Here is a 14,933-nt window from a genome sequence, read left to right on the forward strand (position 1 = left end):
ATCAAATATCGAATATCAAATATCAACGAACATTTTGTGCGCGTGTGTGACTTTGCTTCTGCAAAAATCATATGCAATGCATTTCATTTGATACATTCAATTCATTCTCTCACACCGCTGATCCCAATAATACATACTGTATAGGCCTCACTTTGGCGCAAGTCGATTTTTGAACTCTCGCAAACAATGCCTCCTGTTCATCCAAGCGTGAACACATACCACACAAAAATGATACCAAATGATTTAGGATAAAACACTCTTTCATAAGATGTATTATAATTTACTGTTCATAGAAGATTTTTGAAATAAATAGCAATTTTCTAGGTGTAAACTTCTTTTGACTATATCATTATGGACATTAAAACTTGAATCTTGAACACAATTTCTACACTTTTATTTCATTATCGTTACTTATCACAAAATAAAACTCAAAACAATTTAATCGACCTTCATAGTCCATCCTTCAGTAAACGGTTTAACTGTTAAAAACAACACTAATTATATACGAACTAGTACACGAATTATGAGACATGATTCGAAAGTTAAACAGCTAAAGTAACTTTAAGGTGTCATTTCATTACAAGTCACTTGTGTCCAGGACTACGGTGATTCGAGATTACTGCATTGTAAGATGAGTATAATTCAAGCCATATTTTGCAATAATGTACATTTCAGTTTCTGTCAAAGGAGTAAAACTCTCACAGTCTCACTGACTTGTAACTCGAAATATAAAGCTTTGAAAATCGGCATTTTTCAACCTAAAAACTATTAATGACATCATCATGTGCATGGAGTACGCATATTTCAAGCACGACTCATCGCCTCGCATGAGCTATGTACTGTCTGCTTCAGTTTTCCATTGATATAAAGTTGTATTGTCATTGGGGATAGGGTCTTTAAACTACATAGAGCTCGCAATCCCCGGGGGGGGGGGGGGGGGGGGAAGAGGACACTTTTTCTTTTTTTTTGGTCTCGAAATTTGAAAATTTGACATTTTGCTCCGTTGGGGGGAGGGTAAGGTCAGCTTTTTTTTTAGGTCAGCCATGGGAATATTTTTTTTTTTTTTTTTTTTTTTTTTTAAATAAATAATAATAAAAAAATAATAAAAAACAAAATCCAAAGGGGGGGGGGGGGGGGTTTACACACAAAAGAGTACCAAAGGGGAGGTTTAACCCCCAACCCCCCCCCCTGTGTACGCGCCTGCCCCCTTCTCTTACTCCCACCCCTCTTCTCTCAGGCTCTCTCCTCTCTTTCATCCCCGTTTCGTTCGTTTCCTTTTTTCTCTTCTTTTTTTTTCCTTTTCTCCCTTTTTCTTCTTTTTTGTTTGCTTTTTTCTTTTCTTTCCTCTCCTTCCTCTTTTCTTTTTTCTCTTTCTTTCTTCTCTTCTCTTTCCTTTTTCCCCTTTCTTTTCCTTTTCTGTTTTCTTTCCCTTTCCCTCTCATTTCCCCCTCCCCCTTTTCTCATTTTTCCCGCCAGCAGCACAATTTTACCGACAATATCCTGACAGATGGGGGGGGGGGGGGTGTCACACCCCAGACCCCTTTAGCGACGCCCTTGGTGTTATCCCATTATTCTTTTTAAATAAATGCAATTCCTCATGCTCTCGCACCTCTCTTCTATCGTTGTTTAATTCTCTTTAATTTTGTTTTCCTTTCTCCTATTATACACACTGCAAAATTGCATGCCCCCTACCAGCCTCTTTTCCGGTAAAAAAAAAACACACCTTCTTATGCCCCCTTTTTGTCTTTTCCCTTATCATTATTCTCCTTTCCCCCCCATTTCTCTCCTCCGTCTTTTCCCCTTTCTTCTCTCTCCGCCTTATGTCTCCTCTTTCTTCCCCTTTCTTCCATTCTATCACCCAAGTTTCCCTCTCCCCCTTTCTCTCCTTTTTCTTTTCTTCTTCTTTCTCTTTTCCCTTTTCTTTCTTTCCCCCCCCCCTCCTTTTTCTTACCCCCTCAGCCTTTTCTCATTTTCTCCCTTTTCCTTTTCCCCCTTCCCCCTTCCCCCCATTTTTACCGATGGGGAGGGGGACGACGGGGGCACGTGCCCCCTGTGCCCCCTGAATCCGCCACTGAGACCATCAGAAACTACTTGTTAGCCGTAGTTACTTCTATACCATGGGGAGGTTGGCAGTTTAAAAAAAAAATAAGATTAATAAAATACACTTTTCGAAGACACCGTACTTACCATCGCACCTAAGGGAATCCTCTTTCCTGACCTCTAACTTCAATCATTATCGCCTAGATAAAAAGTGCTCGATCTACCGCAGAAAATTCGAGTTATTTACAAATTCATTCCATAAAAACATACCCTTGAGAGCTGTATCATTAAACTAAGGTATGCTGATATTCAAAATTATTTTATTCATATTGAAATTGTGTGATTTTAAATAGTTTTGTGCGTGACTATTTTACTGGCGTCCCACGTATTGATTTATGTGTTACCCTTTTTCATATTAACATTGACGCGTGTTTGGAAAGTGAGATTGGGTCCTCAATCTTGACAGTGGAAGGTTTGAATCACGGACTTTTCTAGCAGCTATCGCGGTGAATGCTCCTTCCATCCAAGCACTTCGATGTATACTGCAGAGATATGATCTTCCTGATCTTGAGAGTCTGATGCTCAATCCATTTTCATATCTCGAATGGAAGCGGTTGATAAAGGTCAAGATTAAAGACGCTGTACATGCCAAGACTGCTGTTGGTGTACTCTCCAAGTCGTCCCTTCAGTATTGGTCAGGCAAGATACCTCTGGATCCGCATCTGCTCTATCCACAACATTCTCCGTCTTACATCATTCGGCAAGCTCTTTCGCTGAGGGCTCAACTTCTCTCCAACACGTATTTGGTTCAGACAAGATTGTGCAAAATCCAGAAAGCAGCTGATCCGCTATGCCTCCTGTGCAAAGGTGTTGATGAGACAGTTGAACACTTTATAGCATCCTGTCCGACTCATCTTCAGATACGCCATGACTTTGTCTCCAAAGTAAATAAATGTCTCCAGGATTATCCATTGTGTGCGTCACAATATGATGACCGTGATCCGTGTTTATTCACCATTGCTACTCTTCTCCCATTTGATCCTGTACTGCCACTTACTACATATAGAAGTTTACTGGCTATTACTTTATTCTTTGTCCATAAAATGCACCTATCGCGATCGACTGCTATCAGTCCATTACCTTGATGTTTACCTTGTGCTCCTGTTTAGTTATATGTCTTGCGGCCCATGGGATCGCTGATCTCCGAAAAAGCGGAGGAAGAACAAGAAGAAGAAGATACAAGTATGAATAAATCACACCAGTCGAAACTATTGGCCGGTAGATCTAAATTGCATATCAACCACTAGGAGCCCAAAATACATTAGGAAAAGGTTTAGGCCTAGATCTATGATTGAATAAAATATATTAAATCATTGGTAGAGAGAGAGAGAGGTCAATACGCATTAGCGTTGACTCTATGCTTTGCTGGAGTGGTTTTTCCCAGTGATTATCTGACTCTTGCCTTGGTTACTCTTCCAGGTAATCAACTTGGCCAATGAAATTAAGCCACACAAAAAATTGGTCCAAATCATTGTGCAGCCGAAAGAGCAGACTTTTTTTTCTTGTTTACGATATGAACCCATATTTTGGTGGCCCATTTCTTGTTGTTGGTCGAGTTGCAATTTTTGTCTCAGAGATTCAAGCGCTGTGACCAAGAAATGTACACAATGAATATGAAGCGGCTCTTCACCAAGATTGATGGTAGATTTCCAATTTAAATTTTCTATGTACTTTTTCCAACATAGGTGAGTTGAATTGATTGTATTAATGCATTTATTGCTATTTATTAATATTTAGTACGTGTCATCAATTGGATTATAGTGCCAGTTTTTAGTGAATTCTGGTGAGTTTTGAAAAATGGAGTTTTGAGAATCAATAGCGGATGTCTTAAATTTGTATTGTACACAAAGTATAGTTATGCTGCTCAATTAAACTGAAACATACACATGTCTAAAGAATACCCTTTTAATATTATAAGTCCACCCTTACATAATATTATACCGAGACCCAACTTATTATTTGAATCGCTTTTGGTTTTGTACTAAACTCTTCTTTGCAGATAATCAGTGACCATGTCTGACGTCAGCTCCGATGATGAATGTCCAGACCTGATCCCGGTACCGGTAAGACCAGAGGTCAATGATGAACCAGCGTGCAAGATCCCGGTCACCATCATCACTGGGTTCCTTGGTAGGTAGGGCCTTTAAGCACAGGGCTACGTTCACATTACCTCAACAAGCCAACAAAGTTATTCCTTACTTTATTGAGACTAGGGCCCGTATTCAATTCAATACTTAAGTACAAAATTTAAGCTTTTTACTTAGTATTTGGCTTACCGCAGATAAAATACTTAGCCAATTTTGGGATTCAATTCAAATTTTTGGCTCAGTATTTTACCCTAAATTTAAGACAGCTCCCCACTGGACTTAAGTCAATTATCAGGAGGCCTTGATTGGCAGGCATATGGTTTTCTTACGCAGTATTATAACCTGCGCACAATTATATCAGCGCGCATTTATTGCAAGGCATTAATTGCGCATTACTTTCGATTGACCGTGTGATGCCACAATGCTTATCAGTAAGTATTTGACTTAGATTTTGTCTTACGTAAGTATAAGTCTAAAATGCGATTTGAATACGAGATAAGTAAATTTCTTAGCTTATCCATTTACTTAGTAAATTTCTTATTTATGCTTAGTTTTGAATTAAATACCGGCCCTGGGCCCCATCTTATAATGGGGCCCAGGGCCGGTATTTAATTCGCAACTTATTTGTGATTGATATCATTGCAACCATGACGTACATCAGAGATAGGAGACTGCAAACTTTTGATTGATACGGATCAATCACAACTCTTGTTAGACAAGGCCCAGGAGTGCCAAACGATTAGTGTACAGAGCCCCCCTTTAAGTGGCATTTTTGCCCCTAGATCTTTTAATCTACATTGCTGTTGATGAATGAGGCAGTGTATCATAAAAAGACCTCCATACAATTATAACAACTGTTTGGATTTATCTGTTGCTGTTCACAATTCAGTTGGATATCGCAAGTAAACTTGCATCGTGTGACTATGTCTGGCACAATCTACCTAAGACTAATAACCCAAAATTTGTAGAGCATTTTCTTATTCCATGAATATCTGATCCCCAGAATATTAGAATGCTAATCCACTCGAGATACCCAAAATGATTTGGATATGAACAAAAAGAAAATCGTGTGGGTAGTAAGGTATATGAAACAAATGTGAAATACATATCCCCTCAGTAAACATTTCTCTTAACTCATACCACAATATATCAGCTTCACCCACTCATATAAATCATTCAATATCTACTTTCTGTAAATAGTGCCATTGATGTCTACATTCTCAATATCATGTTGTGTGGTGATGGTGTTCTTTATAATTTTTTTTTTTTTATAAAATTCTTTAAAATTTTGGTTTAAATTGAAATTGAAATGTATAACAGTTTAAGCACTTCCAAATGATGTGAAATGAGCACTGTTAATAATAACTTGTTGATCATTTAAAAAAAAAAAAAATCAAAAATGTATAACAGTTTAAGCACTTACAAATAATATGTATTGAACACTACATATTTTCCTTCTTGCACAGGTGCTGGGAAGACAACTCTCTTGAATTACATTCTGACTGAGCAGCACGAGAAGAAGATTGCAGTCATACTGAATGAGTTTGGAGCAGGTAGACTTTGTCATTCATGATTTTAATGCCTTGTTTAGCTTCTTCTGTTCTCCAATCTGATATCCAGGGATGCCAGTTTTTAGGCAATAGCCTGAATTCAGGCCCTGGCGCATTATTTTCAGACCATAGTTAAGGCTTTTTTGTGTACAAAATAGCTCATTCTAGGTGATTGTCAGGACCTCTCATAAATTCTAACTGGCATTCCTGGATATTGCTCCTTTTTGGAGTTACATGTATCATGCGGATAATTTCAATTTAAAATATAAGTTAGCAAAGGGAGAGACAGAATTAAAGAGTCACTAACTTTTGTCTTCAAACTCGTTTTATATGGGGCGCAGCCAGTGTAATGAAAGATATTAATAATAATAATAATACATAAGATTTGTATGGCGCCAAATCCACTTGACAATCAAATGCTCAAGGCACAGAACTGAAAAATATTGAATTGTTTGTCCAGTTCAATGTTTTTTCTCCAGAAGAATGCATTGCACTTAGATAAGTGAAAGTAAAAGAGAATGATAAATTTTGGCACTTGTGAAAGAAGGATGAAAGGGTCGGGCCAACGTATGGAATAACATGAAAAGGGCACACAAGTTACATACCAGTATTTTCAAAATGCTAAACAAATACTGAACTAAACGTTATGTATTTTATTATGTATATTTGTGATGGATGTTTAATGCTTAAATGCATATACATGTTTGATGTTCCCCCCCCCCTGTTTAGGTAGTGCAGTGGAGCAGTCTATGTCAATCGGCCAATCAGGAGAGCTGTATGAAGAGTGGCTTGAGTTACGTAATGGTTGCCTATGCTGTTCAGTCAAGTAAGTCAACTGGCTTGCAAATCTATGCTATACAAGTTAAACTTCAAGCCAGCGGAAAAAAATAAAACAACACGAAACTTTTTTTTTAAATGTATTTCGAAACATTAAAACTAGGTTTGTGTATCTTTCATACATACATTTTCTGTCTTCTTGGTAAAACAAATCTTCAACAATAGATATCATAGGGTATTTGACGAGCAGGCAAAAATCAATACATTCTTAATTTTTATATTTTATACAGTCTCTTTCAATTTTTAATGTAGAAATCATGCTTTTTGGCAGTATTGTTGACAGTCATGATTAAACCCCCTCCCCCCAGGATCAAGGATATATTAATGAATTAAACATATCATTCATTAAAACAATGTAGTATGACAGTTAATGATATTTGTAATTAGAGAAACTCTATTATGTGGAACAAGTTCTGATAGTGACTTGAGTTAAATTTTACTTATTTGTGCTTGCTTTTAATGCTCTTGTTTTAATATATTAATTGATATATAGTTTGTTAACCCCACTTTGATTCACTTATTGTTTACTAATCATGATTAATCAATTTATATTTTCAGAGACAATGGAGTACAGGCCATTGAGAATCTGATGAAGAAAAGAGGGAAGTTTGACTACATTCTTCTTGAAACCACAGGCTTAGCTGATCCAGGTAAGAAGTCACGCATTCATACTAGATAGTCAAAGGCCTGTTCCACTGGTAGCCTTGCAGTTGAAGCCATAGATCCTCAGGACACTTTACTCCTAAAGATCTAAAAAAGGGTTTAGTATCGAGGCTAGATTCTGTTTCCAAATTGACCCTACCATAAATAGTATGTTCGACAGTAGATGGCGACCTTCCTCCTACACTGTACAGGTCAGCACATGCTCAAATTCAATACTGGGGAAGACATTAAGACAAGGTTTTTTTCCGGCTTCCATAGAGAATGTACAGCAGTGTCAACTAATTTGTTATTTTACTAAACCGAAGTTCAGGTTTCATGCACTTCCCTGATGATTTGATGAAATCTATGTAGGCACCATCATAAACTGTAACTTAAAAATTATTGGTTCCAAAACTATAATTATTATCAGACTTTCCAGTTCTCAACCCATCGTATTTGTATGGGAACTGGAAGTGCCTTGCCAAATATACCCATGGCCGGTGCTACCCTCTATGGCCAAATACTGTTATTGTGGTAGCGAGAATTTGATGGGTGTCGTGTAGTGATCCGAGAAGAAGAGAGAAGACTGGCAACTGGGAAACTTGACTGTGATCATCCATTATTTTCCTTTTCTTTTACCAGGTCCCATTGCCTCTATATTCTGGCTAGACGATGAGCTTGGAAGTGAGATATATCTCGATGGTAAGCACTACATCTTCATCCAGGTTATATTATAAGGAGATGGAAGACTATAAAACCTCATCAATATGAAAGACAGTCATCTATGAATAAGAAATTTGTTTAAAACTGCGTTTGTGATAGTTCCATGAAGTTAAAGTCAGGTCATTTGTAGCAAACTCAAGTGTCACAGCAGTGGTACAGAGCGGTGGACTAAAGTTCATATTTTGGATAAATACATGTATTACAGCTATCTACTTAAAATTTCACTTGTCTAAAGATTGGACAGAGAATTTGCAACATCACAGATAATTAAAATTTTAAGTTCGCTGTTGTGGTAACTAGACGAGCCTTTATTCTGTAGGGACTTTTATCTCTCAACTTTGACTATTATGCACTCATGCAAAATACATGTACTCTTAGCAAAATTCAATGCTTTATTACTATTTTTTCTCATTCTGCAGGTATTATCACAGTAATAGATGCCAAGTTTGGGCTGCAACATATAAAAGAAGAAAAGCCAGAAGGAATCCTCAATGAGGCTGTCAGGTGAGAAAGAAAAAAAAAAAACCCATTATGATATGAAGAGTGGTTCAAAATACCAGTATTTTCTTCTGCAATTATGTGCATTTTATAGTGAGGGTAGTGGACTTTATACACATGTGATGAAAAGACATATAGCAATTAGATGTTACAATATTATGCATTGGCTGTTATGATTTTACATTCCTTCTATCAGTCATTCATTTATTGATAATTTGTCTTTGTAAAACAGTCCACAGACTGATACATACATTTATTATATACACTTATTATTACAAAAAATGCATAACAAAATACAATATGATCACAAAAGTTGACCAGGAACACAAATTATAATAAAAACTGAAGATGAACCATTTAAGATATTGCCTGTTAAAGTGGTATCGAATAATTAAGGACAGACAAAAGAAAAAGGCTGCTACATCTCTACATTTGAATGTCCAATGTCCGAATTTCCTTCAGGCGAAACAGGCCCCTGATCTTTTTTGAAATCCTCCCGATCTAAACTTGGTTATGGTTTAGACCATCTGGGAAAAGACACTGGGCAGCGTCTCGTGAAACCTTCATAAGACAAGTTCACCAACAACCCATTATGCTTGTTAAACTTAATACACATATTTTATTGGGATGTTGGTGAACTTGTACTTATGACGGTTTCGTGAAACGCTGCCCTGGTTGCTTGTCAAAAGAATATGGCAGAGTAGAGCACAAAGAGGGAATTTCCTTATTTTGTGGTGTTTGAATGATCTTGCATTTGGCTGTAGCCTCCGCCTTTCACCTCCTCTTCTAATCATCAGAGTTTTGAGCCTAGCTAGAAAACTTGTATTCGGATATGGTTAACTATCCTCTGCTATATTCTCTTGGGCAGTTACTGTGGCTGATGAGATGTCTAAATCATATTCTTGTTTTAGCATGGACTCTGCGTTGCTCATATACTGTTCCATGTTTCCTTTTTATGCCTCCGCCACCGAAGGTGGTGCCGGAGGCATCATGTTTTCGGGTTGTCTGTCCGTACGTCCATACGTCCGTCCGTACGTCCGTCCGTACGTCCGTCCCGTTTGACCGTTATCACAATATCTCAAAAACCATTTAAGATTTAAACTTAAGACTCGGGAATAGTATTTATCACCATAGGAAGACGATCTGATTAGATTTTGGAGTACGTAGGTCAAAGGTCACAGGTCACAGAGGTCAACTTATGAAATTCCTTGTATTGAGTTTGTAAGCGCGATATCTCAAGAACCATTTGAGATTTAAACTTCAAACTTAAGGATAGTATGTATCACCATAGGAAGACGATCTGATTAGATTTTGGAGCACGTATGTCAAAGGTCAAGGATCACAGAGGTCAACTTATGAAATTCCATACATTGAGATTGTTATCATGATATCTCAAGAACCACTGGAGATTTAAACTTCAAACTTAGTGATAGTGTGTATCAATATAGGAAAACAATCTGATTACATTTTGGAGCACGTAGGTCAAAGTTCAAGGGTCATAGAGGTCAACTTATGAAATTCCATACATTGAGATTGTTATCATGATATCTCAAGAACCACTGGAGATGTAAAAACTTCAAACTTAAGGATAGTATGTATCACCATAGGAAGACGATCTGAATAGATTTTGGAGCACGTAGGTCAAAGGTCAAGGGTCACAGAGGTCAACTTATGAAATTCCATACATTGAGATTGTTATCATAATATCTCAAGAACCACTGGAGATTTAAACTTCAAACTTAATGATAGTGTGTATCACCATAGGAAGACAATCTGATTAGATTTTGGAGCACGTAGGTCAAAGGTCAAGGGTCACAGAGGTCAACTTATGAAATTCCATACATTGAGATCGTTATCGCGATATCTCAAGAACCACTGGAGAATTTTCACTTCAAACTTAATGATAGTATGTATCACCATATCATAATATCTCAAGAACCACTGGAGATTTAAACTTCAAACTTAATGATAGTGTGTATCACCATAGGAAGACAATCTGATTAGATTTTGGAGCACGTAGGTCAAAGGTCAAGGGTCACAGAGGTCAACTTATGAAATTCCATACATTGAGATTGTTATCATGATATCTCAAGAACCACTGGAGATTTAAACTCCAAACTTGTTTAAATTGCTCTATGGCGGAGGCATCATTTTCGATTGCGCGCAGTCAAAATTCGATCTAGTTTTTAATAGGCTAGTTTCTCCACAATGAATGTACCTACATGCCATTAGATGGATCTTGACCCCCATATCCCTTTGAAAGGGGCGTAGGGGCAAATATTGTGATAATTTGAATAAACACCAATTTCAGGCCGAAATGGTAAGGGCCGGGGTGGTTCAGGATTTTGGAGGAAAATATGTATTTTTTTTAATAGGCTAGTTTCTCCACAATGAATGTACCTACATGCCATTAGATGGATCTTGACCCCCATATCCCTTTGAAAGGGGCATAGGGGCAAATATTGTGATAATTTGAATAAACACCAATTTCAGGCCAAAATGGTAAGGGCCGGGGTGGTTCAGCATTTTCGAGGAAAATATTATATTTTTTGAATAGGCTAGTTTCCCCACAATCAATGTACATACATGCCATTAGATGGATCCGGACCCCCATATCCCTTTAAAGGGGCATAGGGGCAAATATTGTGATAATTTGAATAAACACCAATTTCAGGCCAAAATGGTAAGGGCCGGGGTGGTTCAGCATTTTGAAGGAAAAAATTATATTTTTTGATTAGGCTAGTTTCCCCACAATGAATGTACATACATGCCATTAGATGGATCCTGACCCCCATATCCCTTTGAAAGGGGCGAAGGGGCAAATATTGTAAAATTTTGAATTATCACAACTTTCGTGCTGAAATTGTAAGGGCCGGGGTGGTTCAGCATTTTGGAGGAAAATATATATTTTTTTTAATAGGCTAGTTTCCCCACAATAAATGTACATACATGCCATTACATGGATCCTGACCCCCATATCCCTTTGAAAGGGGCGTAGGGGCAAATATTGTAAAAATTTGAATTATCACAACTTTCGGGCCGAAATTAGAAGGTCCGGGGTGGCTCAGCATTTTGGAGGAAAATATATATTTTTTTTAATTGGTTAATTTTTCCACAATGAATGTCCATACATGCCATTAGATGGATCTTGACCCCGATATCCCTTTGAAAGGGGCGTAGGGGCAAATATTGTGATAATTTGAATAAACACCAATTTCAGGCCAAAATGGTAAGGGCCGGGGTGGTTCAGCATTTTCGAGGAAAATATTATATTTTTTGAATAGGCTAGTTTCCCCACAATCAATGTACGTACATGCCATTAGATGGATCCTGACCCCCATATCCCTTTGGAAGGGGCGTAGGGGCAAATGTTGTAAAAATTTGAATTATCACAACTTTTGGGCCGAAATTAGAAGGTCCGGGGTGGCTCAGCATTTTGGAGGAAAATATATATTTTTTTTAATTGGTTAGTTTTCCCACAATGAATGTCCATACATGCCATTAGATGGATCCTGACCCCCATATCCCTTTGAAAGGGGCGTAGTGGCAAATATTGTAAAAATTTTAATTATCACAACTTTCGGGCCGAAATTGTAAGGGCCGGGGTGGTTCAGCATTTTGAAGGAAAAAATTATATTTTTTGATTAAGCTAGTTTCCCCACAATGAATGTACATACATGCCATTAGATGGATCCTGACCCCCATATCCCTTTGAAAGGGGCGTAGGGGCAAATATTGTAAAAATTTGAATTATCACAACTTTCGGGCCGAAATTGTAAGGGCCGGGGTGGTTCAGCATTTTGGAGGAAAATTTATATTTTTTGAATAGGCTAGTTTCCCCACAATGAATGTACATACATGCCATTAGATGGATCCTGACCCCCATATCCCTTTGGAAGGGGCGTAGGGGCAAATATTGTAAAAATTTGAATTATCACAACTTTCGGGCCGAAATTAGAAGGTCCGGGGTGGTTCAGCATTTTGGAGGAAAATATATTTTTTTTTTAATAGGTTAGTTTCCCCACAATGAATGTCCATACATGCCATTAGATGGATCCTGACCCCCATATCCCTTTGAAAGGGGCTTAGGGGCAATTATTGTAAAAATTTGAATTATCACAACTTTCGTGCCGAAATTGTAAGGGCCGGGGTGGTTCAGCATTTTGGAGGAAAATATATATTTTTTTAATAGGCTAGTTTCCCCACAATGAATGTACATACATTCCATTAGGTTGATCCTGACCCCATATCCCTTTGAAAGGGGCGTAGGGGCAAATATTGTAAAAATTTGAATTATCACAACTTTCGGGCCGAAATTAGAAGGTCCGGGGTGGCTCAGCATTTTGGAGGAAAATATATATTTTTTTTAATAGGTTAGTTTCCCCACAATGAATGTCCATACATGCCATTAGATGGATCCTGACCCCCATATCCCTTTGAAAGGGGCGTAGTGGCAAATATTGTAAAAATTTTAATTATCACAACTTTCGGGCCGAAATTAGAAGGGCCGGGGTGGTTCAGCATTTTGAAGGAAAAAATTATATTTTTTGATTAGGCTAGTTTCCCCACAATGAATGTCCATACATGCCATTAGATGGATCTTGACCCCCATATCCCTTTGAAAGGGGCGTAGGGGCAAATATTGTGATAATTTGAATAAACACCAATTTCAGGCCGAAATGGTAAGGGCCGGGGTGGTTCAGCATTTTGGAGGAAAATATTATATTTTTTGAATAGGCTAGTTTCCCCACAATGAATGTACATACATGCCATTAGATGGATCCTGACCCCCATATCCCTTTGGAAGGGGCGTAGGGGCAAATATTGTAAAAATTTGAATTATCACAACTTTCGGGCCGAAATTAGAAGGTCCGGGGTGGTTCAGCATTTTGGAGGAAAATATATATTTTTTTTAATTGGTTAGTTTTTCCACAATGAATGTCCATACATGCCATTAGATGGATCTTGACCCCGATATCCCTTTGAAAGGGGCGTAGGGGCAAATATTGTGATAATTTGAATAAACACCAATTTCAGGCCAAAATGGTAAGGGCCGGGGTGGTTCAGCATTTTCGAGGAAAATATTATATTTTTTGAATAGGCTAGTTTCCCCACAATGAATGTACATACATGCCATTAGATGGATCCTGACCCCCATATCCCTTTGAAAGGGGCGTAGGGGCAAATATTGTAAAAATTTGAATTATCACAACTTTCGGGCCGAAATTGTAAGGGCCGGGGTGGTTCAGCATTTTGGAGGAAAATTTTATATTTTTTGAATAGGCTAGTTTCCCCACAATGAATGTACATACATGCCATTAGATGGATCCTGACCCCCATATCCCTTTGGAAGGGGCGTAGGGGCAAATATTGTAAAAATTTGAATTATCACAACTTTCGGGCCGAAATTAGAAGGTCCGGGGTGGTTCAGCATTTTGGAGGAAAATATATATTTTTTTTAATAGGTTAGTTTCCCCACAATGAATGTCCATACATGCCATTAGATGGATCCTGACCCCCATATCCCTTTGAAAGGGGCTTAGGGGCAAATATTGTAAAAATTTGAATTATCACAACTTTCGTGCCGAAATTGTAAGGGCCGGGGTGGTTCAGCATTTTGGAGGAAAATATATATTTTTTTAATAGGCTAGTTTCCCCACAATGAATGTACATACATTCCATTAGATTGATCCTGACCCCCATATCCCTTTGAAAGGGGCGTAGGGGCAAATATTGTAAAAATTTGAATTATCACAACTTTCGGGCCGAAATTAGAAGGTCCGGGGTGGTTCAGCATTTTGGAGGAAAATATATATTTTTTTTAATAGGTTAGTTTCCCCACAATGAATGTCCATACATGCCATTAGATGGATCCTGACCCCCATATCCCTTTGAAAGGGGCGTAGTGGCAAATATTGTAAAAATTTTAATTATCACAACTTTCGGGCCGAAATTGTAAGGGCCGGGGTGGTTCAGCATTTTGGAGGAAAATATTATATTTTTTGAATAGGCTAGTTTCCCCACAATGAATGTACATACATGCCATTAGATGGATCCTGACCCCCATATCCCTTTGAAAGGGGCGTAGGGGCAAATATTGTAAAAATTTGAATTATCACAACTTTCGTGCCGAAATTGTAAGGGCCGGGGTGGTTCAGCATTTTGGAGGAAAATATATATTTTTTTTAATAGGCTAGTTTCCCCACAATGAATGTACATACATTCCATTAGATGGATCCTGACCCCATATCCCTTTGAAAGGGGCGTAGGGGCAAATATTGTAAAAATTTGAATTATCACAACTTTCGGGCCGAAATTGTAAGGGCCGGGGTGGTTCAGCATTTTGAAGGAAAAAATTATATTTTTTGATTAGGCTAGTTTCCCCACAATGAATGTCCATACATGCCATTAGATGGATCTTGACCCCCATATCCCTTTGAAAGGGGCGTAGGGGCAAATATTGTGATAATTTGAATAAACACCAATTTCAGGCCGA

At 38.0% G+C, this 14,933-nt stretch overlaps 1 protein-coding gene across 1 annotated transcript; it reads left to right on the forward strand.

The window, feature by feature from the left end:
* The first annotated feature begins 2,214 nt into the window (after window positions 1-2,214).
* LOC115928861 (COBW domain-containing protein 1-like) lies at window positions 2,215-8,451 on the forward strand. The gene is made up of 7 exons (XM_030996865.1): window positions 2,215-2,337; window positions 4,100-4,230; window positions 5,654-5,740; window positions 6,467-6,563; window positions 7,133-7,224; window positions 7,859-7,918; window positions 8,359-8,451. Exons 2-7 carry the CDS (start codon window positions 4,113-4,115, stop codon window positions 8,445-8,447), a joined length of 543 nt encoding a protein of 180 aa, XP_030852725.1. The 5' UTR covers window positions 2,215-2,337; window positions 4,100-4,112; the 3' UTR covers window positions 8,448-8,451.
* The last annotated feature ends 6,482 nt before the right edge of the window (window positions 8,452-14,933 follow it).

The sequence above is a fragment of the Strongylocentrotus purpuratus genome, unplaced genomic scaffold (genome assembly GCF_000002235.5).
Source record: "Strongylocentrotus purpuratus isolate Spur 01 unplaced genomic scaffold, Spur_5.0 spur5_scaffold_3, whole genome shotgun sequence".
Taxonomy (NCBI): domain Eukaryota; kingdom Metazoa; phylum Echinodermata; class Echinoidea; order Camarodonta; family Strongylocentrotidae; genus Strongylocentrotus; species Strongylocentrotus purpuratus.

Excerpts from the sequence above, each read along its gene's own strand:
- LOC115928861 (XM_030996865.1), top strand. The coding sequence starts at position 4,113 with ATGTCTGACGTCAGCTCCGATGATGAATGTCCAGACCTGATCCCGGTA. Across the intron at positions 7,225-7,858 it reads CACAGGCTTAGCTGATCCAG|GTCCCATTGCCTCTATATTC; the intron begins GTAAGAAGTCAC and ends TTCTTTTACCAG. Across the intron at positions 7,919-8,358 it reads AAGTGAGATATATCTCGATG|GTATTATCACAGTAATAGAT; the intron begins GTAAGCACTACA and ends CTCATTCTGCAG.